At 45.5% G+C, this 27,961-nt stretch overlaps 2 protein-coding genes and 2 non-coding genes across 5 annotated transcripts; 1 reads left to right on the plus strand and 3 right to left on the minus strand.

Annotated features, from left to right (window-relative positions):
• ACAT2 (acetyl-CoA acetyltransferase 2) lies at positions 1-16,543 on the plus strand. Of its 2 annotated transcripts, XM_047857891.1 has the most exons (10): positions 1-131; positions 345-440; positions 1,043-1,177; positions 4,309-4,490; positions 5,935-6,052; positions 12,987-13,130; positions 13,982-14,104; positions 14,683-14,837; positions 15,407-15,517; positions 16,147-16,543. In XM_047857891.1, exons 2-10 carry the CDS (start codon positions 386-388, stop codon positions 16,315-16,317), a joined length of 1,194 nt encoding a protein of 397 aa, XP_047713847.1. In that variant the 5' UTR covers positions 1-131; positions 345-385; the 3' UTR covers positions 16,318-16,543. The 2 variants fall into 2 exon arrangements, with proteins under 2 accessions (XP_047713847.1, XP_047713848.1); XM_047857892.1 differs by lacking the exons at positions 1-131; positions 345-440 and adding an exon at positions 712-956.
• On the minus strand, positions 16,430-27,954 carry TCP1 (t-complex 1). Its single transcript, XM_047857890.1, has 12 exons — positions 27,718-27,954; positions 26,790-26,875; positions 26,462-26,590; positions 24,881-24,978; positions 24,396-24,506; positions 23,669-23,850; positions 23,158-23,284; positions 18,755-18,930; positions 18,265-18,388; positions 17,766-17,958; positions 17,248-17,411; positions 16,430-16,753 (listed from the first exon to the last, which is right to left on the minus strand). The coding sequence occupies exons 1-12, from the start codon at positions 27,779-27,781 to the stop codon at positions 16,537-16,539; spliced, it is 1,671 nt and encodes a 556-aa protein (XP_047713846.1). The 5' UTR covers positions 27,782-27,954; the 3' UTR covers positions 16,430-16,536.
• Positions 18,075-18,206, minus strand: LOC125166930 (small nucleolar RNA SNORA20). Its single transcript, XR_007152629.1, has one exon. It is a non-coding gene; the product is annotated as a small nucleolar RNA SNORA20 (small nucleolar RNA).
• On the minus strand, positions 24,591-24,730 carry LOC125166933 (small nucleolar RNA SNORA29). The gene has a single exon (XR_007152632.1). It is a non-coding gene; the product is annotated as a small nucleolar RNA SNORA29 (small nucleolar RNA).
• Positions 27,955-27,961: the final 7 nt, after the last annotated feature.

The raw sequence follows: 27,961 nt of genomic DNA on the forward strand, positions 1-27,961 counted from the left end.
CCACCGGGATTCGAGTCCTGAGCGAACGTGGGGTACTATTCTGTCACCCCCACTTTTCACTGACTCGCCAAACACGCCTCCCGCCCCCAAATCAAAGACGTCAAGACAAACTACAACACTGGGGTGTTCAGGTAAGGGTCCGAGGCGGTGGTGATGCGTGTCTGGCTCCAGGGCCCGCGCGGTCCCGCCCGCTGTCCGGGTCCCCAGCGGCCTAGCCCTCCCGCGCGCCAGCCGTCGCGCCTGCGCATTGGCGCCCGCGGACCGGTGGGCGGGTCTGCCTGCGGCTCCGCCCCCTGGAGCGGCCTGTCAGCGGCCGAGCAAGGCTTTGCCTCATTCGCCTGCAGCTCCGGGCCCTCAGCAGCACGAGAGGTTGTGGTGCGGCAGGATGAGTGCAGGTACCGACCCCGTGGTGATCGTCTCGGCGGCGCGGACCGTTATAGGTAAGTGGCCGGCGGCGGCTAAGCCGCGGGGACTCCGGGACCCCTGGGACACCCTGGACTTTGCACCTCGCCCTTCCCGGCCGACCACCCGGCAGCCCCGCCCCGTCCTCGCCAGGTGATGCCCACTCCTCTTCGCGTGCTCTGATTGGGTCCCCGGGTAGAACCACCGTGCCGCCTGACTCTCCCATTGGATGGCGAGGGTGGGCGCTCTCTCTCGAGCCCCCTGATTGGCCAGCTCCAGGAGGAGCCATGTCGGCCCTGTGGCCACAGGGGCGGGGTTGACGGGTGGTCAGAGCAGGGTCGCGGCGGTGAATGGAGGTTTAGTGAGAATTGCCGTCCCGCGCTTAGCGCTGTGGACATTTCAAAGCCCTGGGGCGCGTGGGACCGTCGACCCCCTTTTGTTAGGGAAGCGTGGGCCGCGCCCATCTGCCAGCGCTTGGGGAATGGATGCGCAGGCTTCCCGCGCGTCCGCGGCTTCCCGATGCTCTGGCAGCGTTCCGCGCGAGTCTCGCCTGGGTGAGAGTCACACACGCTCCGCTCTGTACCCTCACGAGCCGCGCTGGACGCCCTCCTCATCGCCCCCGCCTGCCCTTCTGCCCTAGGCTCCTTCAATGGTGCCTTGTCCACCGTCCCTGTCCACGACCTGGGCTCAACGGTCATCAAAGAAGTCCTGAAGAGGGCCGCTGTGGCTCCCGAAGAGGTGTCAGAGGTCATATTTGGACACGTTTTGACAGCAGGTAACTCCTCAGAGACCCCGGCTGAGGTCAGGTTTATTGGAAGCAACCCATCAACAACACATCCTCCCGTCCCCGCTCCCGAAGCTGAAGTTCTTCACTCCAGAGGTGTGCCCACGGCGTTCCCGCTGTGGGAATTCTTCCTGTCGGCCCTCTGGCAAGCCCCTTCCAGTTTAGCACTCCTAGACTTCCATCTGCGCGTCCGGATGAGCCTAGACTAGACCACCGTCCCCCACTGCCTTTTCATGCTGTAGACCCAGGGCCAGCCTCACGCATCCGAGAGTATGCACGGCCCTCCATAGTCCCCAGAAATGTACACATTCAGTACAAAAGCGTGAATTCCTCCTTTGTGTCTCGCACTGTGCTACCTGCTGGGGATAGGGCAGAGGTAAGGGCCTTGCGCCCCGCGCGCGGTAGGCTCCCTTCCAAGCTGGCCAGGTAGGCTGCACTTCCTGCTCCTCACGGGGGTGTCTCACTCCCTGGGAATAGGTGAGTCACCAGAGTGCTCCTGTCTCCCTTCTGGTTCCCACTGTCTACGGACTGGTGATCACTGGCCATTCCTACTTATTAATAACCAGATTCATGTTCACTCGGTAGCATAAATTCCAATTATCGCTAGCGGTAACTGGTAATGCTCCCTTACTTTTGTAAGCCAACTTTTGTCCTTTGTCCTTACCCTGTCTGAGACCTGGCCCTTTTTTTTTTTTTTTTTTTTTTTTTTTTTTTTGGTGTTTCTTACTTTATAGTTTTGTAGTTCCTCTTCCTAATTCTCCTTTCTCAAATTGTCCCTGCGGGCCTACCACTTTCCCTTGACTCTCCAAGGGCTTTAAAATAGGTGAGTAACACTCTCAGACTGGCAGCCTTCAGCCCACATCCTCCTTCCTTCCCGGACCCACGATTCAGACTTAATTCAGTTGCCATACGGTACTCCATGTTGGTTTCTCTGTTCTCTCTTCCACGCTTCTTTTCTATAGTATCTTTGCAAATTAAAATACAAAGAATAGCGATGTTTATCAAGGGCCTGCTGAGTGTTGGGCCTTTAAAGCACTGTGCTTACTGCTTTCATTGCTTTATTTAATCCCGTCAGTAAGTCTGTTGCATCGTATTGTCTCCATTTTCGAAATGAGTGAATGAGATTTTGAAAGGTCAAGTCACTTATCCACAGGCACAGTTGCAGATGGAGCTAGCATTAGAACCTTCATCTGTCCTACTTCTTAAGCCTAGACACCCTCCATAACCCTATAAAAATGTTTAGCTGATCACCTGCTGTGCACTGGGCACTATTTTTTTTCAGCTAGGGATAAGTAGTGTTCATATCAGATAGAAATCCTCATTCTCATGGAGCTCACGTTCTGCTAACTGCTAGACTATTAATTATGTTTAGCACTCATATCTTACCTTTTTTTTTTTTTTTTACATTTTTTAACGTTTTTATTCATTTTTGAGAGACAGAACGTGAGCGGGGAGGGGCAGAGAGAGGGAGACACAAGATCCAAAGCAGGCTGCAGGTTCTGAGCTGTCAGCACAGAGCATGACACAGGGCTCAAACTTACTGCGAGATCATGACCGGAGCCAAAGTTGGACACTTAACCGACTGAGCCACCCAGGCGCCCTGCACTCATTTCTTACCTTGAAGATGGAGGTTATGGATAAACACATAACATCTTTATGAAGGAATCATGTACTTAAATGCATTTGTAACTCACTGTAGCTTAAAAAGCAGGAGCTTCAAATAATATTTTCTTCTTTATTAACTAGTATGCTGAGTTCAATTTAGAGGTATTTTGATTCTGTCATTTGACCAATTTTTCCTATATATGTTTTTAGTTTCAAGGCTACCAGTCTAATCCCAGAGAAAGAGCATTGTGATGAATATAATCTCTAAATTTTTGTCCATGAGCTATTGGCGAGTTTTTTCCAATAAACTCACTGAGGAAAGGTGCTAGGTATGGGTCTATCTGAAATTTGCAATAGAGTGACCACTGTACAAACATTGATCCTTTGGTAATAGGCACTGGGTACTGAGAATATTTGAAACTTTCAACTCCATTCCCTTCCTTTTTTTTTTTTTTTTTAATGTTTATTTATTTTTGAGACAGAGAGAGATAGAACATGATCGGGGGAGGGTCAGAGAGAGAGGGAGACACAGAATCTGAAACAGGCCCCAGGTTCTGAGCTGTCAGCACAGAGCCCGACGCGGGGCTCGAACCCACGAACTGCGAGATCGTGACCTGAGCTGAAGTCGGACGCTTAGCCGACTGAGCCACCCAGGCGCCCCTCAACTCCATTCCCTTCTGTGCTACTTTATGTATGTGATGTATTTCTTTCGGTTCCCTGAAGGAACAGTTCCCACAGTTGAATTATGCAAGGGTATTTGTCAGTTCTGATTTTGCACATGTCTTGTTACATAACCAGTTAACCATGTGTGATGAATATCAAGCAAAGAAAGAAATACTTCTTATCAGAGGTTTTCCTCTTTAAGTAACCCTCTTACTGTGCCAGGTGTCTTGAAGCCATGATCATGGAAGCACATGGCCCTAGTTAGAAACATGGATGATGCCCAAGTTCTGCCCTGTGTTTATGAGGGAGTGTGTGCTGGGGCACCTGGGTGGCTCCCCAGTCGGTTAAGCATCCGACTCTTGATTTCGGCTCAGGTCATGATCTCATGGTTTGTGAGATCGAGCCCTGACTCCAGCTTTGTGCCGACAGTGCAGAGCCTGCTTGGGATTCATTCTCTCTCTCTCTCTCTCTCTCTCTCTCTCTCTCCCCCCTCCCTCCCCCTGCCCATCCCCCACTCACACTGTCTCTGTCTCTCTCAAATAAATGAACTTTTTTTTAAAAAATAAGGGAATGTGTGCTTATTCAGACCTGTTGAAAGAGCAAGAAGAATGTTTCCTTCTTAAGATATTAATCGTTTCCTTGTGGAAGAGGAAACTTATATCCCTAAAATATAGAACAGCACAAGATAATTCATATTCAAGAGCTAGGTTGTGGCAAGGATAGAATGTATACAGGCCTTTTTCTGTCTGGCTGGGAGCGTGGCTTGTTTCAGCTTGGCTGGGAAGTGACAGGAGCCCAGTGAAACATTTTGTTTCTCTTTGATTGCTGAGAAGTCTCTGTGTTCCCTCTTCCAGGTTGTGGGCAGAATCCCGTTCGACAAGCCAGTATGGGTGCAGGAATCCCTTACTCTGTTCCAGCATGGAGCTGCCAGATGGTCTGTGGGTCAGGCCTCAAAGCCGTATGCCTTGCAGCCCAGTCAATAGGGACAGGAGACTCTAATATTGTGGTTGCAGGAGGCATGGAAAGCATGAGCAAGGTGAGGCCTCTGAAGAAACAACTCTTGCTGACCTCTCACTAATAAACTCATTTTGCCATAGCAGAGTAACCTGATGCATAGCAGAGCTGAGACCAAACAGTAAACAAAGTAAAGCTGGATTCAACCTGGATCCCTAAGTGGATGTTAATTATTCTTCCAAGCTGGGGGAGAAATGCAGGTTGTAGAAAAATCCTGTCAACCAGTGTGATTGGAACAGAATTCATTTTCTTTTTTTTTTTCTAAAATGTTACCAAAGCATAAAGTGTGTCCCAAATTTAACCTGTCACGTTAGTTGGCTGATATCCTTGGTCTTAAATTTCTTTCTCATTGTATGGAAACGTAATAAACAGATGTTTGCACTTATTGTCCTGTGCTTGACAAGAAGGACCCCAGGGACCAAGGGACTAAATTTTGTTGACCATTTGGAGACATCGAATGTGGAAAAGAGGACCACTGAGTGGTACCCTTCTCAAATAGGTTTGCTCGGCAGAATTTCTTTCCCCAAGGCCCATCCCTCAAATTGGCATGGGAGTGAAAAGAAAAAAGTATATCACCAGCTTCCTACAGGCAGTTCAGGGTCTGACCTGGGGATCCCCTAGACAGGGCCAAATCAGCCCAGGAGGAGGTAAGTTGAAGGTAGTGAACATGATCAGAGTGATTCCGAGGGGACCATGCTAATATCTGTGTAGTACTTTACGAGGTTTGTAGCTTTTATACATATAGTCACAACAGCCCTTATAGGGTAGATGGTATCATTCCCAATCCACAGGTCAGGAAACTGAGGCCCAGAGCCAGGATTCAAATATCAATTTTCTGACTCCAAGTTTTTCCATTCTATTTTAGCTGCTATTGAGTTGGTAGGAGTTAAGAGGACCCACACCCAGAAAGCTCTCCCCATTAATTAGGCCTTCTGATTGTTCTGACCGTAGGCATTATGTCTTGTATCAAAATGAGTAACACACAGTGTGATCACTTATGCCGTTAGATTAGCTCCTCATTTAACAGATAACTAGTTGTCTGCTTTGGATTCTGTGTCTCCCTCTCTCTCTGCCCCTTCCCCACTCATGCTCTGTCTCTCTCTGTCTCAGAAATAAATAAACATTAAAAAAAAAAAATTAAAAAAAAACCCCAGATAACTAGTTGCCTCTTCGGAAAGACTAAATGGAGTTTTTAAGGACACAGGACACAGAATGGATAGATTTGGTGGTGAATGGAAATAGGTAGGTAGGAGAGTAACAGCTTCTCAAGAGTGGGTAGGATAGAATTGTGTGCTGATTTCAGGGGTCTTCAAGCCCTGGGTGGGAGGAGGATGGGCCCACTGGGGAGAAGGATCACCGGGGGGACTAGGCGAAGACCGGGGAGCCACTGGATAGTTTTGAGTGGGATCCTAAGGAGAGGACTAGTTACAGCCAATCCTAAGTCCACTTGTATTTCTTGTTTCCAGGCTCCTCACTTGGTTCATTTGAGGGCAGGAGTCAAGATGGGGGAAATGCCACTGATGGACAGCATACTCTGTGACGGGCTTACCGATGCATTTCACAACTACCATATGGGCATTACGGGTAAGGCAGACACAGCTGAAGACAGACTAACTGTAAAAAGGTGTCCAAAAGGTCATGTCATAGTCAGCTCTGCAGGTGCTTTCCTCTTTAAGGTCAGGGACCATGTCTTCATCATTTTGTATCACTGATGGCAGGGCTAGTTCCACTCGGGTGAGCCCAACTGAGGAAATAGCCTGTCTCTCCTCTGTGACTCCTTGATTATGGCGGGATGTTACAGGTGGGTGGGACTTCAGAGCTCTGATCAACCTCCCATTTCACCGTATGAACAGACCAGGGCCCCAAACGGTGGTTTTGTGGCAGAGGTGGTATCAGAGGTGAGCAGGTACTCCTGGCACCTCACACCGCACTCTTTGCACCATATGACCTGGTTTTCATTAGGCGTCTGCGGTTCAGGTTTCCTGGCCAGGCAACTGGAAGGTCAACAGAACTGCTGTCTTGAGTCATGAGAAAGTGGGGGAAAGAGCAAGATTCTAAGCAGAGGGCACAGTGTGTATAAAGGCAAGGAGGGAGGGGCGTGGAGACGTGGGGAGCAGAGAGAAGCTGAGGCATCTTGTCACTGCAAGCGAGGGCGGCCGCGGGGAAGGCTGGAGAGTGTGGCCAGACTGCTGGAGGCTGTGTTCCCTAACAGGGTGTTATCATAGTGTCCAGACCGGAATTTCTCCAAGTGTGATATTCCAGCTGTGTCAACATCACCAGAGGCTGTCAAGCCTTGTCTGAGGTGTTCTGGGCTGAATTGTGACCTTCCAAAACTCATATGTTGAAGCCCTAACCCCCAGGACCTCAGAATGTGACTGTGTTTGGGAGTTGGGGCCTTTTAAGGAGTAATCAAGTTAAAATAAGGCCTTTAGCGTGGCCCCTAATCCAATCAAACTGGCATCCTTATAAGAAGAGGAAGAAATACTAGAGATGGGAGCATAGAAGAAAGACCATGTGAGGATACAGTGAGAAAGTGGCCAAGGAGAGAGGCCTCAGGAGAAAACAAACCTGTCAACATCTTCATCTTGGCCTTCTATTCTCCAGAATTATGTAAAATAAATTTCTTTTGCTTAAAAAAAAAAAAAAAAGAAAAAGTCTCAGGCCATGATGTAGGCATTAGTAAAGACTAGACCTCCTAATATAGACAAACAGAAAACTGGTCAAAACATATCAAGCAACTGTTTTCAAATATTAGCCAACAATCATGTAAGACTGAGATTCTTTTTTTTTCCTCCTAATTTGGGCCTTTTTTCATGAGGACCTTCCAGAACCTTCTGTATTACCACTTGGGGCTCAGCCCCCATTGCTCCACACCTTAGCCTCTTGCAAGCTCCTGGCAGGGATGGTGTTGGGAACAATCCAAATTGTTTGGAAACAAATCCTCCCCCTTCTCTCCAGCTTTAGATAAATGCTGTCACTCTGGGAAAGGTCCTGCATCTTGTCCACAGTGGCTCAGGCATTTCCAGTGCGGTCGGCCCCAGCAGTGGGTGGGAGCTAGGGGCAGTTGCCAGGAACTGCCATTTCCTACTGGCTGTTGTCCCTTCCTTGCTGGTACCACTCCCTGATGGCTTGTTCTAACAGGGGTAGATGTATTCCTTCCACACAGGGCAGCACCAGGGGCCTTCCCCATGGAGCCTTCATCTGATGCCTGTCAGCTCTTTCCTCCCTCAGCCTGGGGAAACCCTCCCTTCTAGATTTATGTAGAGGAACATGTTGTTCCTCTCCCTCTGGTGCTTGAGTTCCCCAAAGACAAGGTACAGGAAGGAAGTTCACCTGGGCTTGGAATGGCTCTACCAACTTGGTATGGACCAGGATCCGGAGCTCTCAGATCCACACTGAGCCTTCACAGTAGATCAAGATTGAGGCATGTCTTAGAGGCATGGCCTGCCGAATGCTCTCAGTGTGCCCCCGTCGGGAACTTGGCTAGCACTGACCAGGGAAGGTGATAGATCCCGAGTTTGGGCATCATCCCAAATAGTTCAGATGGATTTTTGAAGATTCCTGTCAGGGCATCGTGGCACCTTCTTTCTGCCCTGCGTGATCCTGTGACGAGGGAGGGGTGGGTTACCAGGAGCACCTTGCTTTCTCCCCAAGGCAGTTTCTTGCCCTGCCTCTGGGGTCCTCTCCCTGAAGGGCTGCTCTAGGGCTCCCCTAGACGAGAGCAGGGGACTCACCCACCCTGCAGCCAGCCGTGGTGCCAATGCCCACACCAGTGCCACCTCTACTTTGGCTGCAGTCTGTCACAAGACTGAGATTCTTGAAAGAAGGGAAAACCCCACTATCCCTGACTTTCTGCCTGGAGGAATAGTGGCCACTGGACTAGGGAGGCAGAGGTCAGAGTTTGGTGCTGCTGAGATGGCTAGATTTTGTGGGGCAGAGTACTAGAGAGAAGGGAGCTAGAAAAGGAGCCCCGGAAGTCTCCATAAGGGTCTCCTCAACACTTTGGTCAAATACTCAGATGTATGTGTGCAGGGCAACACCTGCTGGAAACAGCTGCTAGAGAGTTGTGAACTGGGAGACTCAGGAGTTCGGACCAGCCAGAGCAGAAACTTTACTGAATCCCCTGGACACTCCCTTGACATGTCAGAAAGGTCAAAGTTTAGGGTAGGGCTCTAGCCCCAGAGTAAGGACTACTCTAGACCCAAACTAATAAGCTTAAAAATCAAGCTTCAAAAGGATCCGTATGATCTGCCAGCATGTTAATGGGAATGATACTTATTACCCTTGCTTAAAGATCATAAAATGCACATGTTCAACAGTATAGCGACTGTAATGTCCAGCGTGCAATAAGAAATTTCTGGGCATTCACAGAAATAGGAAAATGTTAGCCCATAACAGTAGAAAAAACGGTCAATAGAATCTGATCCCTACAATGACAGATACTGGAATCAGCAGACAAGGATTTTAAAGGTGCTGTTTTACCCGGGTTTACGGGCATAAAGGAAAACACGACTGAGGAACATGTAAGGGAAACCTTAGCAGTAGAAGGGAAAATACGCACAAAGAAGTAGATGAAAATTAGAACTGTGAAGCCCACACTCTGAAACGAGAAACCCACCGGATAGCCTAATGAAAAACTGGAGACGGAAGAGAGGGTCGGCGAATTTAAGGATAGAGTAATACATACAACCTGAAGAACACAGAGAGAAAGATTGAGAAAAGAATGAATAGAGCCTCAGGGATCTGTGGAACAAAGTAAACTGGACTCACATGCATGGAATAGGAATCTTGGAAGAAAGAGAATGGAGGCAGAAACATTACTGGAGAAACAATAGGTGAAAATTTCCCAAATTTTGTGAGAAACAAAATCCGAACACCAAGAAAGACAAAGAGTTGCATTTCGGCAAGCTAGTAAAACTACCAAAAAAGAAAGGATAACAATACAGAAATTGGGGCCCTTGAGTGGCTCAGTTAGTTAAGCATCTGACTCTTGATTTTGGCTCGGGTCACAATCCCAGGGTCGTGGGATTGTGCCCCATGTCGGGTTCCACACTGAGCATGGAACCTGCTTAAGATTCTGTCTCTGACCCAGACTCGTGGTACATTTCAACAAAGGTTCCAGTGTGATGAAGTGGGGAAAGGAAAACCTTTACAGTGAGTGGTGCGGGAATAAGAGGGTCCACAAGCAACTGGGAAAAGATGAGCCTCAGCTCCTACCTCACACTGTATACAGATACTCATTTGAGATGAATCACGGATCTAAAGATAAAAACCAAAGAAGTCAACACAGAATAGCTTGTAAACCTGGGGGTAAGACAAGACTCAGGAGGCAATAAACTTAGAAGATAAAGTAGATAAATTAGATTTCAAAAATTAAAACTTACCATCACTGAAGGCACTATTAAGAAAGTAAGTCACCAATTAGGAGAAAATATTTATGATACATATAAGAATTCCTATAATAATAATAAAAAGACAACCAATTGAAAAATGAGCTAAAGGGGCGCCTGGGTGGCTCAGTCGGTTAAGCTTCCAACTCTTGATTTCAGCTTGGGTCATGATCTCATGGTTTGTGGGTTCAAGCCCCACATGGCGCTCTGTGCTGACAGTGCGGAACCTGCTTGGGATTCTCTCTCTCTCTCTGCTCCTCCCCTGCTCTCTCTCTCTCTCTCTCTCTCTCTCTCTCTCTCAAAATAAATAAATAACATTTAAAGAAAGAAAAATGAGCTAAAGATTAGGCACAAATTTCACAAAGGAAGATAGATGAATGGCCAGTCAGTGCAAAAAAAGTATTCATCATTGCTTCAGGGAATGCAAATTAAAACCACAGTAAGATGCTGTTCTACACCCCCAGAATGATGAAGATTAAAATGATTGGATATTGGCAAGGATGTGAAGCAACTAGAACTCTGATACATTGCAGCCATAAAGTGGTACAACTACTTTGGAAAAAATTTGGCAGTTTCTTTACTAAAGACACACGAAAACATCGATCACTAAAAGCTTTGCACAAAGAAGTTCATAGCAGCTTTATTCATAAGAGCCAAGACCTAGAAATGGTTCAGGTATCCATCAACAGGAGAATGCATAACAACCACTCAGCAGTAAGAAGGAACAAACAGCAATAACCTCAACAATATGACAATGCTGAGAACAGACACTGAGTTGCATTTATGGTGACAGAAATCAGAATATTACTTGCTTCAAGGAGGGGGAGATGGGTAAGAGGCATGTGAGAGCTCTCTGGGGTGATGGAAATATTACATAGTCAGGAGATATGGTTGCCTGCATTTGTCAAAACTCGTTGAACTGTACACTTAAGATTTGTGTATTTCACTCTGTGTAAGTTTTACCTAATCAAAGAAAAAAGAACTGTAAACAAATACCGAGTTCTAGTTATTGGGTTTGCTTTCTCCCCAGTAGTGTGGGATAGCAAGTTCTGAAACCACCTTGTGTATATTCTAGATTTGAGCAAATGAGTGATTATATTGAGGATAATGGGAGCCAGGCTTCTCACTATTGTAGGAGGGAGTCCACGAAGGGAAAGGGCGAAGCGTGCGCTGGTGGTGTTAGGTTACACTCAGAGAATGCAAGGTATCACCATGAGTGTGTATACATTTGCAAATCGTATGTGTATGTAAGTTCCTAATGAACCGGCACAGGAACAATGACATGCCAGTAATAGTGAGCAGTCCTAACACCCGGATCTTTATTTCTAAATGCCTTCTCCACTAAGGAGAACTAAGGAACTAAGGTTCCTTTGAGAAGTGTCCACGGTAGGACAAAAGTGCTAAAAAAAAAATAAAGTTTTTCTCCGGCGCTGTCTGCGGAGGTGGCAGCGCCCTACTTGGCATCATGGCTGCCTTCAGATCTCTGGTGAAACCCAGGAATGTGACCAAGGAGTTCATCTGGTACCAGTTAAACTAGTATGTTAAAATTAAGTGCGACTGGTAGAAACCCAGAGGCAATGACAATGGGGTGCTCAGAAGATTCAAGGGCCGAATGTTCATGCCCAGAATTGGTTACGGCAGCAACAAGAAAACAAAGCACATGCTGCCCATTGGCTTCTGGATGTTCCTAGGCCACAAGATCAAGGAGCTTGAGGTGCTGCTTGATGTGCAACAAATCTTACTGTGCAGAGACTGCTCACAGTGTCTCCTCCAAGAACCGCAGAGCCACTGTGGAAAGAGCAGTCCTACTGGCCACCAGAGTCCCCAGTTCCAATGCCGGGCTGCACAGCAAAGAAAATGAATACACAGCTTATGTGCACATTGTATTTGTGTTAGTAAAACCATAAAACTACCAAAACACAAAAAATGAAGAAGTGTTTAGAGCACACGGGGACATGTCAGAAGGGCTCAGGAACCAGCTTAGAGGACGCCCCACTGCCCGAATCTTGAACAATTTGAACATCAGAATAAATAATGGTAGTTACGGGTTATGTAACTTATTAAATGAAGGAAAAATATTTGAGTTCATACTGATGTCAGCATGATACATGGAGGGAAGGAAAACACCAGTTAACATGTACACAAGGAAGGTTGGAGTTGGAAAATCATGAATGCGAAAAGTAGCAGGTGAAATTTGATGAGGAAGAAGTATTTTTTCGCAACCTCAAAATAACTTCCCATAAATTACTGATAAGTTATAAACGGAAAAGTAGTAACTTGACCGTGTAGAGAGGCTTGAACCAAGTGATGAAAGCTAACGGCACCTGAGGTGAACTAATACCACAGGCATCCTGATAAGATTCACTGAGATCATGTCCGTGGTATGCCTGCTTTTCTGCAAAATCTTAATCTAATCTTGAGGAAACATCAAACCTAAATTGGAAGACGTTCGATAAAAGAACTGGCCTCTGCTCTTCAAAAAATCCAGGTTAAGAAACACGAAGATAGTATGAGGAACTATTTCAAATAAAAAGAAACTGAGGAGCTGTTTCACTATTAAGTGTAACACAGTGTGTGATCCCTGAACTGAGCATCTAAATTTAGCTACAGAGGACATCATTGGGACAATAGGTGAAACTTGAATCTGGACCACGAATTAGATCATAGTATTGTATCAATGTTAAATTTCCTGATCTTGATAACTGTGTTTATGTAAGAAAATGGCCATTTGGGGGAAATATACAGGGAAATTAAAATTGAGGGATAAAGAGGCAGGATTATAAATTTTTCTCAAATGGTTCAGAGAGAATGATAAAGTAAGTGGGGCAAAAAAAAATATAAAACAGTTGGTGAATCGGCATAAAGGAAATTTCTGAAAGTTTAAAATTATATAGAAGGGAAAAGAGAGAAGGACGGGAACAAAGAAAATGGCTTCTAAGATTTACTGCAACATTTCCAAATTCATTGCCACTGTGAGGCAAGATGGCCACACAACACTGTCGCAGCCCATCGGTGAGTCTGCTTGTACTAGGCGCTCCGTGCTTGTTTACATGTGAAAAACTTGAGCTACCGAGAGCCAGTTCCTGAAAATGCTTCTTTTGCTTTATTATTATTTTTTTCTTTCACAGCTGAAAATGTAGCCAAAAAATGGCAAGTGAGTAGAGAAGATCAGGACAAGTTTGCAGTTTTGTCCCAGAACAGGACAGAGAGTGCACAGAAAGCTGGCTATTTTGACAAAGAGATTATACCAGTTTTTGTGTCTTCTAGAAAAGGTGAGTATCTGGATCATAATGGTTTAAACAGCAGCATGCCTATTTATAGGTAAGAGTAATACTCCACAAAATAATATATAGGCGTGTTTATAAATTGTGTCTTTCAGGTTGCAAAGAAAAGATTGATCTTGGATACGGCTTAGATGGCGGGGCTGGGCGGCGGGGGGAGGCATGTTTATGGGGTGTGGAAGGGTTAAGAACATAGGCAGCTGTGTCAGCACTGGACCCTCTCGGTCCCAGAGTGTCCACACTGTTCTGTAGATACGGCTGGTTTCATGTGAGAAACTGGAGCGTTGGCTCATGGTTATTAGAAGGCAACAGCTGACCTTTTGTCCCTACAGGCTAATTCTCCTCGGAAGTGAACATTCGTTATTTCCTGTATGTTTTTGTTTACATATCATACATCTTGAGGGTGGATCTTTTTGGGTCACTTTGCTATTATCTACTATGGCGTGCTCTAGTCAAGGGGCTATTACTGGTAACTGTTCCGTTCCCCATAACTGACGTCACTTATGTCCAAGCCTCATAGCTTTGATGCTCCCGGGTCCAGGCGGTTGTAACCAGACAAGTCCTACGCCCACACCTTAACTTTTCGCACAAGGAACTGCCCTCCTCAGAAAGGGCCGTGCATATGGAAAACACTCAAAATGTCTCACGAGGACAGTGCTTACAAAATGTTCGAACACACACTTTTTTATTAGTGTGTACTTTCCTCTTGGAATAAAAGTATTTTTGATGAGCCTTCCTTCCAAGTATGAATCTTCATGCATCATGTCTCGGGACTCCACCATTCCTAGCACGCCAACTGCCATCTCTGTGGTAATCTTGGGGAATTGATTTTCCTTGTTCAGGTCTTACCGAAGTGAAAACAGATGAGTTTCCTCGCCATGGGACCAACATAGAAGCCATATCTAACTTGAAGCCTTACTTTCTCAAAGATGGGACAGGAACAGTCACCCCAGCTAATGCTTCAGGTCAGATTTGCCAAAGGGCAGTTGGGGGAAAACCATCTTCTGCTAGGCCCCACCAACTTAATGCCTTCTTCGTTTCAATTATTTTTTTGTATACAAATGATCCTAAAACCTTTAGTTGCTCTAAGGGAAAATGTAGTTTCTCTGTATTTGATCATTACTAAGTGTTTACATTTTTGACTTAATGTATATGTGAAAGAATGGATTTGACTCCCTGACATCCTCACTAGACACAGGCGAAAAAGCAAATTAGGGAACCCCAGAATTTGTCTACTACCTCTGTGCTTTTCCAAAACCAGCAACTCCCAGTACCTCCCGTGAAATGAAGACTATTTCTTCCATTTCTTTTCTTACCCTCCCCTCCCCCAGCTTTCCTCAGTTAGAACATTCTGTGGTCAATTATGTCATATTCATATTACCAAACTTACCATTTCCAATTACATTGTAAATAGGAATTACAGCCAATGAATTTGCCAAGATGTATTAAGAATAATTTAACACATGTCTTCACGTGTCAGAAAGTAGACACAGGCATGTAACTCAATGAGCATCTCAAAACTCCAGACTTTCATATTTTACAGGAATAAATGATGGTGCTGCCGCTGTGGTTCTTATGAAGAAGTCAGAGGCCGACAGTCGAGGGCTTACACCTTTAGCACAGATAGTTTCCTGGTCACAAGTAGGTGTGGAGCCTTCCATTATGGGGACAGGACCAATTCCGGCGATAAAGCAAGCTGTGAGTCTAGTTCTGAATGTTAGCACCTGTCCTTTGCTTTGTTGGTTGAACGAACCTCTTTGGGACCAGACCAACACCCTGTAATTCTGTTACTCTGTCCTCTGTAAACCTTGGCTCAGATCCTCTCCACTCCAAAATGTCAAGATCGAGCCTGGTTTTGTTTTCCTTTTTATTCTTATCAGATCTCATCTTCCCTTTAATGGAATTCCTCCCTAGCCTTATGCGAGCATATCCCTGCAGCTCTACCTTTAGTCCACTTTCCCACCACAAAGAGCAGCCGAGAACATTTGGGTCATATGCCTTTTAGGCGTAACTGATAATCCCTTAGATCATGTCACCTACGTGTAACCCATTACTGCTTCAAAACTTTAACTTTAGAATCTCCAAGGGATGTTTGATCCTTCAAGTTTTGGAACTGGTGTCACCGAGGCAAAATGTGGTACCACTAGGCCCCTGCTGGAACATCCCAGAAGAGATCCTTCAGTATCAGTCTATTCTTTTGAGTATCTACAATGAAGGAAGGCGCCACCTGAGTGTTCAGACCTCTATTCCATTCATCTTTCCTTCAGGTTGCAAAAGCAGGTTGGTCACTGGAGGATGTGGACATATTTGAAATCAATGAAGCCTTTGCAGCCCTGTCTGTTGCAGTAGCTAAAGAACTTGGATTAAACCCAGAGAAGGTAAACCCGAGCAAGCAGTCGTGGGGATAGCTCACAAGTGAACTCTCACAATGCAATTTGAAGATTGCAAACAGCAAAACCCACGCATAGTTGTTCCACAGTATCCCTGGTATTGGCCAACTGGCCAATAACTAACTTGTGGGTGGATCCTGGGTAAGTGCCTGCTAGGGCTGGGGAGTTCTTTTATTGCCTCCCGAGGCAAAAACCCTGGACTGTGTGTTAGTTTACTTCTAACACCAACAGAGCATTGACTCTTCTAAACTAGTGAGGTAGGGTGGATGTCACAGGGGTATAAACAGTATACCTAAACAGTAAAAATGAAAGTGGAATTTGAAAGGATAGTTTACTGGTGTAATGTTAAAAGGGTAAAGATAATTTACGATTTTTAGCCCTGGGGCACCTGGGTGGTTTCAGTAGGTTAAGTCTCAGACTTGATTTGGGCTCAGGTCATGAAATCACGGTTGTGGGATCAAGCCCGGAGTCAGGCTCCACACCCAGCCTGCTTGGGTTTCTCTCTCCCTCTGGGCCCCTCCCCACCTCACACATGTTCTAAATAACTATTAAAAAAACCCCACAAAACTTTTTACCCTATGTCCACAGAATAACGGTATATATTTTTCCCCCCTTAGGTCAACATTCAAGGAGGGGCGATAGCCTTGGGCCACCCTCTTGGAGCATCTGGCTGTCGGATTCTTGTTACCCTGTTACACACAATGGAGCGAAAGGGTGGACATCGTGGTGTGGCTGCCCTATGCATTGGGGGTGGGATGGGAATAGCAATGTGTGTTCAGAGAGGATGAAATTGCTTAATGAATCATGCCGAAACTAAACTGAAACCTCATCTCTTAAGCTAACAAGGTACTAAATTGTAATATGTGACATCAGAGGACCAAAGTGAGGATGGAAACCATCTTTCGTAAGAACCCAAGGCTTGACAGCTTGTTATTTTTATTAATGTGTAATATTCAAGATACAAGATAACTGCGTCTAACATTGTTATAAATAAAAGAGAAATGAGATCAGTCATCAAGGGCTCCCGAGTGAACGGCATCTTCATAACCTCCATGCTTATCATCTTTGCTTTCCGGGTGTAATTTGATAAGATCATCAATTCGAAGAATGGTAATTGCAGCTTCTGTTGCAAATTTCAAACTCTTAACTTTCACTATGGTTGGTTCAAATACTCCCGCTTGTTTGTTGTCTCGGGGTTTACCATTGACCAAATCAAGACCAATCCTGCAAAAAAAAAAACAAAACAAAACAAAAACCCAACCAAAAAACCATTAAGTGATTTCTTACATAATGCACACCTATCCCATCTCATCTCTTTAAGAGATGAATGGCTTTGCCATTCAAATGTTAATCTTGGGAAATGTAGGGACTTCAGGATAGATCCCTTAAGACTACAGTAGTAGACTGTAAGTAACAAAATAAGTACCGAGTCATAGAAAAGCTTAGATAGATACTGGGCTCCCAACATCATTCAGTATCTTAAACAGGGGCTCCTCAAGAAGATACGGATGACCCAAAAATAATCCCCTGGCCTCTGTGGGACCTTTGTGCAGGTGTAGTGACTGTCCAGAGAAGCAGGGAGAGGCTGGGACTCTGAGCTGCTAACTAAAATACACCAATGCTAATCACCAGTCATCATCTTTTATCAGTTTAAAACAAAGCTAAAGTGCCATACACGATACACAGATGACCGTGAAAAAGGGAAATTGTATGCTTACCATTTTAGATTTTTGCGTTCTGGGTTGACTTGAGCCTCATTATGGAAAGCTCTTAACTTTGCAACCAGATCTGTGGAGTCTTGGGCAGCATTCACGGCCAGTGTGTTAGGAATAACAAGAAGAGACCTTGCAAACTCCGCAATAGCAAGCTGCTCCCGAGACCCCTGAGAAGAAAGACAGCGAAGGGTCTTAAAACCCACGGCGGCAGCAGAGGACGGAGAAGAGTATGTGTACTTTTGAACGTTTATCTTATTTTAAAAGAGAAAGCGTGCGCTACCTGGGGAGGGGCAGAGCGAGTGAGAGAACCCCAAGCCGGCTTCGGGAGTCAACACAGAGCCCGAGGCAGCGCTCATTTCCACAAGTCGGGAGATCGTGACCTGAGCTAAAATCTACATGCCGACGCTCCACGGACCAAGCCACCCAGGGGCCCCATCAGGGAAGGTACATCCACAAAAAGCCAAAGATGGTGCCCCCCCCCGCCCTTCTTGAAAAGAAAGCACAATTCTACGTGTTCTCACCATGCTGGTTGCGTAGTTTTCGAGGTATATGGAAAGCGCCGCTTCTACAGCACCTCCGCCAGGAACCACAGATTTGGACTCCAAGACTCTCTTCACCACACAAAGAGCATCGTGTAAAGAGCGCTCCATCTCATCGCACATGAAATCATTCGCCCCACGTAAGATAACTGATGCAGACGTACGAGCCTTAGTGCTATTTAAAAAAGTAAAGTGAAATTCTTAATATATTTTCATAGACGTCTACAAAGAAACCCACCGTAAGCACCTCGACTGGAAATCCTGCTCACGTGGTTCACCCAGACACAGAGGCAGTGTCTGGACCGCGCAGAAGAGATGAAATGGTTACTCCATCTCGTGGTAGCGCACGGCCTACTATTGTTCTCTCCCACGCGTATAACTGCTCTGCTCACTGAAAGACTAGAGCAGCAAATCAATGGGAAGGCGATCTGTTCCCTTACTAATAAAACCCGTGCAGCTCGACTGAGAAAACAGCTCTTACTTTTTGATCAAGATCAGTTCGTCATCACAAATTCTCTCCTGTACCACCTCTTCTGCTTGTCCCAACATTGAAGCTTCGAAAGTTTCTTCTCCTTCCAAATTGGCCAGGGTTGACAAGATAGTCGCTATGAAGATGATGACAAAGATCTGTAAACACTTTTCCCATGAACACTTTCATATGCTGTCCCAAATTCAGAAACATTTATGATAAGAGCAACGTACAGACAGGCATCAGATAAACCACTGTCCTTTCAGCCTAACACGGAACCATGACCTTCTGAGGTCAACACATTCAGTAAGTTAAAGAGCTTTTCCAGTAATGTGGAAAATGGCTCTATGAGACGTATTTGTAGCATAAGGCATTAAAGGAGTAAGATGTAAAAAAACCACTGCTTCTGAAACTGCTTAGTGATAACATTCCAATGTAAAGAGACACGGTCTCATATACGGTAACGTGACGCACCGCAGCTGGGAGCGAGCAGAGGACTTACCTCCAGAAGCTTTAGCGATGCGTTTCAGGTCCCTTTTTAAAACTCTTCGAACTGCCATGGCACCTGTCTCCACAAAATACTTCAGACACATGTCGTCAATTCCACCAGTGGTTAGAATAACGTTGGCACCAGTTGCCAGGATCTTCTGGATCCGCTCCTTGGTGATATCAGATTCTCTACAGAGATGAAGTATTTGGGTAATAACCCAAAGTTATCTTCTGTGTAGTTAATCTAGTTCCAATTTCCATTAAATACTTCACATAAAATAACTGCAGATTAAATTACATCAAACACTCTTTCCCTTCTGTGACCAAAATTTAAATCAACTTACAGAAAAGTCCAAGAAATTAAAATTACCACTTAGTTCTCCCCCACCCCAATGTGAGTTCCTGAGAACCAAGGAATGGCATCCCTGCCTTTAAGGATCTGGCAGGGAAACACTGTCAACCATACCCTGGAAAAGCATTAGCTACCACGGAATGCAGAGATGATTGGGAAGCAACATACAGCCTGCCAGGTGAGGCAAGGAAAGCATGAAGGTCTGGAGTCAAGAGGAGTCCAGAGTAGAAATGACTAGCAGGAACAGGGGCGCCTGGGTGGCTCAGTTGGTTGAGCGTCCAACTCTGGCTCAGGTCGTGACCTCGTGGTCCGTGAGTTCGAGTCCTGCGTCGGGCTCTGTGCCAACAGCTCGGAGGCTGGAGCCTGTTTCGGATTCTGTGTCTCCCTCTCTCTCTGACCCTCCCCCGTTCATACTGTCTCTCTCGGTCTCAAAAAAAATAAACAAACATTAAGAAAAAAATTAAAAAAAAAAAAAAAAAAAATGAACAAACTTAAAAAAAAGTTTTTTTTTTTTTTTAAATTAGAAACAAAATGACTAGTAGGAACAGAAAATGAACGTTTTGTAGTTAGATGTTAAAGTGTCTCGGGCCCGTTAAGAAATTTAATATTTTTATTTATTTTTAATAATGAATTTAGAGAGTATGCACGAGTGGGGGAGAGGGGCAGAGGGAGGGAGAGAATCTTAAGCAGGTTCCACGCTCTGTGTGGTGCCCAACACAGCTCCATCCCACAGCCCTGGGATCGTGACCTGAACTGAAATCAAGTGTTGGACGCTCAACTGACTGTGCTACCCAAGCACCCCAATTTATTTATTTTTATTTAAGTAGACTCCACACACAAAGTGGGGTTTAAACTCACAGCCCCGAGATCAAGAGTCACATGCTCTACTGACCGAGCCGGCCAGGCACCCCAAGAAGTTTAACGTTTTTAAGTAAGAGTATTATCCGTGTTTTCAAAAGGATGCCCCGATGTCAACGTGGGCACCGCACTGGAAAGATAGAGGAATGAGGCGAGGAAGCAGTAACTGGAGGCACAGGAGCATATCTGATGCGAACAGATGTTCTGAACAGAGAAGTCCCAGTTTATGGCTTGGTGACAGGGAGGTTCAGCCAGTGACTCCCGGCATAAAACAAAAACTAACAGGTTATGGGGCAGGACGAGAAAATAGAGTCTGGTTTTCAAAAGATGCGTCCAAAGCCCCCGTGTTAATCAGGCGAAGCTGCCAGGAGGAGGGCACAGGACAGAAATCACAAGCAAGCTATGGGGAAGGGACACAGATTTGAAAAAGTCAACATGTTACAGATTATTAAAACTATTTCACTTGTCATTCAAAGGGCTTTTTTAAAAATAAGACCAAGACGAACCCCAAGGTAAAGCGGTCTATAAACCGTGACAAATGCTCTGGGCCACACGCCACAGGATGGGCAGCGGCTGCGAAGCCAAGCATATCCTTCAGGCTCTGCCTTCAGAGCTTCTGGCCCAAGTCCCACAAACACAGAAACTGTGCTGACAGGCGGGAAGAGCAAGTACAGGAACTCATGGCAGAGCACACTTCGGAGGGAAAGAGAACAAGCTGTTCTCTGAGCTAAAAAAAATAAGCAGGCAGAGAGTATAAGCGGACGGAAGAACGTTACTAGGGGCCGGCAGGGGAGTCTGACGGACTCTTCCAGTTGTGGCTGGACCACAGCGGAAAAAAATACTAAGACAGGAAAAAACCTATCCCAGAGCGATGGGAAGCCTACAAAAGGCTCTGCCTTGGAAATGACGAGATGACCGTGGCTGCTGTATGGAAAATTGCCTGGGAGGGGCCAAGAGTGAAACCCAGAGGAGCAGCTTAGCTGCCCCTCGACAGGGGCAAGAAGATAGGAAGTAGATGAATCTGAGATTTAATTTGACGACAGAAATCAAGGGGTCTTGGTGATACATTAGAAGGGAGAAAGGCATTAGGTAAAAAGAGCCAAGGTATTTCCTAGTTTTCTGCCTGAGGGGTCCCCATCGCTAAAATGCAGATTTATGGGTATCACCCAAAGTTCGGTTTTAAACATACTGAGATGTGTAAGAAGCATTCACAGGTGTCTGGAGCTCAGAGCAGCACATTCTGGAAGTCTCCAACACGGGAAGAATACCCGCAGTCACAGGAATGACGAGGGCTTATTCTGGGGAGAGCAGAGCAGACCCCGGGGCTGCCCACGCATACAAACACAAGATGGGGCAGCACCACCGAGCTGCCTCCCACCTCCCAGTGTTTCAAGAAGGAAGTAGTCACCAGCTCGAGAAAGGTCAAGTGAGTTGAAAGCGTCTACTGAATTTTACACTAGAGACGACTAGCGACCTTAGCAAATGGTCCTCCACTGGAGGGCACAGCTGCCAAGGAGATGAGACACAGGGGCGCCTGGGTGGCTCAGTCGGTTCAGCATCCAACTCTTGATTTCAGCTCAGGTCATGATCTCACGGTTCCTGAGATCGAGCCCCAAGTGGGGCTCTGTGCTGTCAGCAGATTCTCTCTCTGCCCTTCCCCCGCTAGCATACTCTGCCTCCAAATAAACTTTAAAAAGAACCAGAATTAGTAACTGAATATGCAGCTTGAGAACAGTCACCCTAGAGGGACTGATCGGCCTCCGGTAGAAGAAAGGACACTTTGTTTACAGGAAGAAAAAAAATACATAGGCAGATCTGAAAGGCAAAAAGCATGACTGACTTTTGGCAAAGACTTCTTGTAGCTTGGTTCAGTTACTGTTTTTTTCCTTTTTAATCAACCAACCAACCAACCAACCAACCAACCATTAAAAACAAACAACAAAAAAAAGAGTGAGTGATACAGTCCAGTGGAAGCAGGCAGTCAAAATCCAGGGTAGCGGTCCGAGTCTAGCTCTGGAGCGCGTTAACCAATCGGGAACAGCGTTAGCGTCCCCTGGGGCCTGGCGTACAGGGGGCACACAGTGCACACTCTACTACTCGAGGAAGTACATTCCTTGGCAGGTCTGTAACATTAGTCACTCCTAAAACCGACGTTCTACAAGGTTTCGTTGAAGTTCTATCACCCCGGGTCTATCTTAAAACACCAGATCACCGGGGCGCCTGGGTGGCGCAGTCGGTTAAGCTTCCGGCTTCAGCCAGGTCACGATCTCGCGGTCTGGGAGTTCGAGCCCTGCGTCGGGCTCTGGGCTGATGATGGCTCAGAGCCTGGAGCCTGTTTCTGATTCTGTGTCTCCCTCTCTCTCTGCCCCTCCCCTGTTCATGCTCTGTCTCTGTCCCAAAAATAAATAAACGTTGAAAACACCAGATCACATTTTCTAGCCTTCCAGCAAGTTTGACTCTGGTCAAAAATCCTAAATCTTGGGGGCGTCTGGGTGGCTCATTCGGTTGAGCGTCCATCTTTGGCTCAGGCCATGATTTCATAGATTGTTGAGTTCGGCTCAGGTTTGTGAGTTCAAGCTCCACATCAGGGTCTGTGCGGACAGCTCAGAGCTTAAAGCCTGCTTCGGAGTCTGTGTCTCCCTCTTTCTCTGCCCCTCTCCTCCGCTCAAAAATAACACATTAAAAACAACCTTTTTAAATCCTAACTTTTCTAGTCCTCTGAGACACCACATTTTTTTTTTTTTTTTAAATTTTTTTTTTCAACGTTTATTTATTTTTTGGGGGACAGAGAGAGACAGAGCATGAATGGGGGAGGGGCAGAGAGAGAGGGAGACACAGAATCGGAAACAGGCTCCAGGCTCTGAGCCATCAGCCCAGAGCCCACGCGGGGCTCGAACTCACGGACCGCGAGATCGTGACCTGGCTGAAGTCGGACGCTTAACCGACTGCGCCACCCAGGCGCCCCATTTTTTTTTTTTTTTTTAAATTTTTTTTTTTATTTATTTATTTTTTTTTTTTGAGACACCACATTTTAAAAACTCCAGCTGCATAATCACCATCCTCTGCTACCTGGCAACTGATTGATTACTTGCTGTTATCTAGGAGATGTCACCACTCCTTAGGATCCTTTTTTACTTGTCACCGGCTCTAACGAAAGTATCATTTCCAGACACCGCTTTCAAAGGTCAAAAATAATCTGAACATACCTCTGTCTAATCTGGTCCAGTTTTTCAGGGTCTGTAATAACCACCTGTACACCAAGCTTCATTTTTGTCTTCTGTAGGCTGAAGTCAAGGCAAGCAATCTTTGCGTTCACTATTCTCTTGGGCATGCCTGCAATTGAACGTAACATTAAATAACTGTGAACTGTAACGACGTCACGTTTTATAAAATATGGGTATTCTTAAAGCCTGATTAAAAAATAGCAAGAAATATTAGATTATGTTATCTACGAAGACAAAAATTTAGATTTTATAACATCTAACCATAGAAACAAACTTTTACGGCCTTTACGTGGTCTTTAACTTGCGTTTTTCCCAAGCTTTATGAGCTTAAGTTACACAAGCGAAACTGAAAAAGTGATCTCCAATTTCCTCTGCCCTTGGGCTTTACTGAAGAACTGTTAAGTGCAAGTCGTGGAGCGCTCCCCTAAGGAGGTATGGCATGTATTCCACGGACGGCAAATTTTGACCCTTAGTACCAAATCCTGAGGCTTACCCTGCGATCCCACCACGCAGTTGAGTGCGTAGCCACTGATGAGCAGACTCTCCGTCTGACTCCTCCCGTGCGCTTTCAGGATATTAACAGAATTGACAGGATAGCGAGGCTGGCCCCTCACGTCTGTGTATTTAACTGCAAGCACAGCATCTACTACCATATTCGCGAAGAAATCACCATTTCTCAGCCAACAGTTAAGGAGAACAAGAGACACAGAATGGATAATGGGTGCTCACAAAAACCAGGGTAATTCTTTTAAAAAAACCTTTTTTTTTTAACGTTTATTTATTTTTGAGACAGAGAGAGACAGAGCACGAACGGGGGAGGGTCAGAGAGAGGGAGACACAGAATCCGAAACAGGCTCCAGGCTCTGAGCAGTCAGCACAGAGCCCAATGCCGGGCTCGAACTCATATACCACGAGATCGTGACCTGAGCTGAAGTCGGACGCTTAACCAACTGAGCCACCCAAGCGCCCCAAAACCAGGGTAATTCAAATGCACTTCCTTTTAACCATTTCCTCAGAAAAACAAAACATTAATTATGCTGTCAAAATGTTAAAATACCATTTATTGCTACCTGCAATTCCTATTACTATTATACACTATTGACTTTCCCCCTAGGAAAGCAAGGAAGGAAGCAGACAATTTCAATACAGTATCACCCGGCACAAAAACAAGATCTTACTCTTTAAAAAGCCTCAACTTTATCGAACCATCACAAGGATACATTCCGATGATTTTGGAAGACATCGATGTCTTAGCAGCATTGATCAGGCAATCTCTTCCGAGTTCATCTGTGTTAATAATTAGGTTTTCACTGATGTATCGCACAGCTTCCCTGTTTGAAGTGTGTAGGAAAAGACATTTATAAATTCACTACTCAAACTTTGTTTTCTCACAATGGCAAAACGTCACGGGGACCAATTTTTTGTTCAGCCATTTCATACAGGAGGAGGACATAAGTAAGTCCTCCCTCGTCAGATCACGGCAATTTTTATCTATCCCATAAGCATAGCCACCAAAATCTATTATTGGGAGAAAATGTGGTAGTCAAATGGGAAAAAAAAAATACTAGCTCTGTTTCTTACTCAAGTATCACTACTAAAATATGACTTTTTCAAAATAAATTTAGTCATTAATAACATTTACAGAACACAGACTTTTTACAAATAACATCAGATAATGTAAAATCTTCCCTGACCGCAATCTTACTTGCAAGCAAGTCGATAGCCACTAATAACTGACGTTGGATGAATCTTCTGTTTGACTAGTTCATCGGCATTTTTAAGAAGTTCTGCTGCAATAATAACCTGTTGAGAAAAGATTCATTGCTCTGACGGAGCCTGACAACACGCGCCTATGTAAAAACAACACTGCAACAACGATCAGCTAGTGTTAAATGGTGACGATGATGAATAACTGGTTATTGGAAACCTGGAGAAAAGAGAGCTATACACAGTGTTTTATTTACATGCAGATGGCCAAAGCAAATAGGAGCCAGGCCACACAATGGTAGAGAACTGCACATCTGTTACCTTTAAAGAGGAAGTGCTTAACAGAAGCCAAGTGAAGAGTGTGACTATTCAAATGATGCCTATTATTTTAGACTATTACTTGGTCGATCTTAAAAATCATTCTTCTAGGGGTAACTCAATCAGTCGGTTGAGCGTCCAACTTCGGGTCAGGTCGTGATCTCAGTTTGTGAGTTCGAGTCCTGCACCGGGCTCTGTGTTGACAGCTGGGAACCTGGAGATTGCTTCAGATTCTTTGTCTCTCTCTCTCTACCCCTCCCTTGCTCACACTGTGTCTCTGTACCTCTCTCAAAAACAAACATTAAAAAAAAATTTTTTTAAATCATTCTTCTAAAGATATTACAAAACCAAAAATTCTGTCTGCTTCTTCTAGGAAAATTATCACTTTGTTTTTAAAATCATAGTAAAGTTATTTAGACAAAAACTATTCTCATTATTTCAGAAGAGATAGATCCCATTCTTTCATGAGTTAACGTTTAATCTAGAAATACAAAGATTTTCCCCACAAACCACTGGCCTGCCTCTTTACAGTGAATTATTATTTGTTCCTCACTAAATCCTGTTTCTACACTACACAACACACCACATCAGCGTGCTGGATGATCTTCCAGAAATTTGTATTGTTACTGATCACATTTACTTTTTCACGCTCCCATTTTGAGCCCATGAAATTCAAAATGCAAACTTTTTTTCTTAAACCCAGTAACATTTCTTCCTTAGATAATTATAAAGAGAAAGTTTTAGGAACTTCTAAGTTTCAGGTGGCGAAAACATAAGACCTTTTAATGAAACTATTAAAAAAAAAAACCCTTGTGTATATGTATAAATACTGTTGTGGCTGAAAAACTCAGGAAACTTGTGAAAACCCACATTTGCTTTTACATTATTTATTTTGAGAGAGAGAGAAAGTGCAAGTGGGGTGGGCAGAGAGAGGGACAGAGAATCCCAAGCAGGCTCCATACTGTCAGCACAGAGCGGGATGTGGGCTGGGATCTCAAGAACCGTGAGATCAAGAGTCTGACGCTTAACTGACTGAGCTACCCGGACGCCCCTGAAAATCTACATTTAAACTGAATGGACTGTATTATCTCTTAAGTTTCTCTCCTTTGTACAAACTACACGCACTGGTTTTTGAATTCTGTCTATCCCAGAAGCAAAGTAAATTTTCTCCCCCTTGACTTACTCATAGCTTCAGTTTGTGAAAGTTCATTCTAGGAGAACAACTAGTCTCTAGCCACCTACCAGGTAACCAACTACCTACCACGGAGGTGGTTCCATCTCCCACTTCTTTGTCTTGCAGATCAGCCAGCTCACAAAGAACTTTAGCTGCTGGATGTTCGACCTCCAGTAACTTCAGGATGGTTGCACCATCATTAGTAATGGTTACATCCTAAGAAATTTGCAGGAAAGAAAAGAGACAACACAATCACTTGCAGACACAGGACAGCCTCTAAATGAACACAAACCCCTATTATCACCTTTGCTGCACCTTCCAATACCAGGATTATGATAAAAGCAGAGAATTCACATTAATAGTGAAGAACCATCATTTCTCTTTAGAGTAACACACAACACGTAAGTGTACTTACACCAATATCATCCACCAACATTTTATCCAAGCCAACTGGACCAAGAGAACTTTTTACAATATTGGCAATAGAAGCTGCTGCCATAACTGTAGAAATAAAAAAAATTTTTTTTAAACCCACTGCTCCAAATGACAACCATTTCAGCCTAAAGAAGGTGACACCCAACAGCCTCTGGATTTTCCAAATCTACCAATCTATCCAAATTACTTAAATGGTTAAGATCGGCAAACATCCCTGATTTCAAAAGTGTCCACGCTCTCAACTAAACAGCAACCAATGTCTTAATCCCTCGTTTGCTACAATAACCTCACTTTCAGTATCACTTATGCTAACGTTCAACTGAGATTTCGTCAACCAATTTTACTGTAAAAACATGCCGGCGATAGGTGGATAAGGTTAGGATCTGGACATCCGGGCACCTGACATGTACTGCAGAAAATAACCAGTGGGGTACAGTGGCCCATTTGCTGGACTGTGGCCATTTGCTCATCAGTACAACCAGCAGTTAAAGCTAGCGTTTTCGGCTTAATAGCCCAAAAACGAGGTCCAAAGATTGAGAGCCACGCTCCTCCTGGTTAGAATCGAACATACGAGGCGCAGGGCACCCGGACCAAAGGGGACGTGGGGCGTGACCAGCACGTGTCAATGCGGGCGGCTGGTTTTCCAGGCTGGGGAGCGCTTCTCAACTCCCGGGCCTGGGCATCCACTGCCAACCACACGCAGCGGGGACAGTTCTCCAAAACGTGCTGGGTGTTTCGGAAATCCTCCCCTACGGGAATAGAGGGCGCCGCCGCCCCGCCCCGCCCCGCCGAGACCGGACCGGGCCCTTTACTGGTACAGAAGAGGAAAGCGCAAGACCCGCAGCCCTGGCTCTAATAGGGAGGGCCGGGATGGGGCCGGGCCCACGGCGGGCCTTGTTCTCCCTTACCGTTCTGGGAGCGGATCGCCTCCCCGGTGCTGCGGTCTCCGAACACGGATAAAGGCCCCTCCATCTTCGCGGCGGCGTGCACGTCGAGTTTCACCCTCACCGCAGGGAACCAGCGTACGGGTCCCTACGCCCGGTGGCGTCCACAAGAGCGGTGGCGGCTACAGCGTGGAACGGGCCAGAGCGAGGCCGCGGAGACTGCTGGGAACACCGCTCCCCCGGCCCGGCCGCGGGGCAGGGCGGGAAG

Source organism: Prionailurus viverrinus, chromosome B2 (assembly GCF_022837055.1).
Source record: "Prionailurus viverrinus isolate Anna chromosome B2, UM_Priviv_1.0, whole genome shotgun sequence".
Taxonomy (NCBI): domain Eukaryota; kingdom Metazoa; phylum Chordata; class Mammalia; order Carnivora; family Felidae; genus Prionailurus; species Prionailurus viverrinus.

What these genes read in the sequence shown, in the direction of transcription:
- ACAT2 (XM_047857892.1), top strand. Translation starts at nt 884, where the DNA reads ATGGATGCGCAGGCTTCCCGCGCGTCCGCGGCTTCCCGATGCTCTGGC. An exon ending in CTACCATATGGGCATTACGG is followed by an intron (nt 6,053 to 12,986) that starts GTAAGGCAGACA and finishes TTTCTTTCACAG; the next exon opens with CTGAAAATGTAGCCAAAAAA. An exon ending in CACCCCAGCTAATGCTTCAG is followed by an intron (nt 14,105 to 14,682) that starts GTCAGATTTGCC and finishes CATATTTTACAG; the next exon opens with GAATAAATGATGGTGCTGCC.
- TCP1 (XM_047857890.1), bottom strand. Translation starts at nt 27,781, where the DNA reads ATGGAGGGGCCTTTATCCGTGTTCGGAGACCGCAGCACCGGGGAGGCG. An exon ending in TGTTGGTGGATGATATTGGT is followed by an intron (nt 26,591 to 26,789) that starts GTAAGTACACTT and finishes CAAATTTCTTAG; the next exon opens with GATGTAACCATTACTAATGA. An exon ending in CTGGACCAGATTAGACAGAG is followed by an intron (nt 18,931 to 23,157) that starts GTATGTTCAGAT and finishes TCATCTCTGTAG; the next exon opens with AGAATCTGATATCACCAAGG.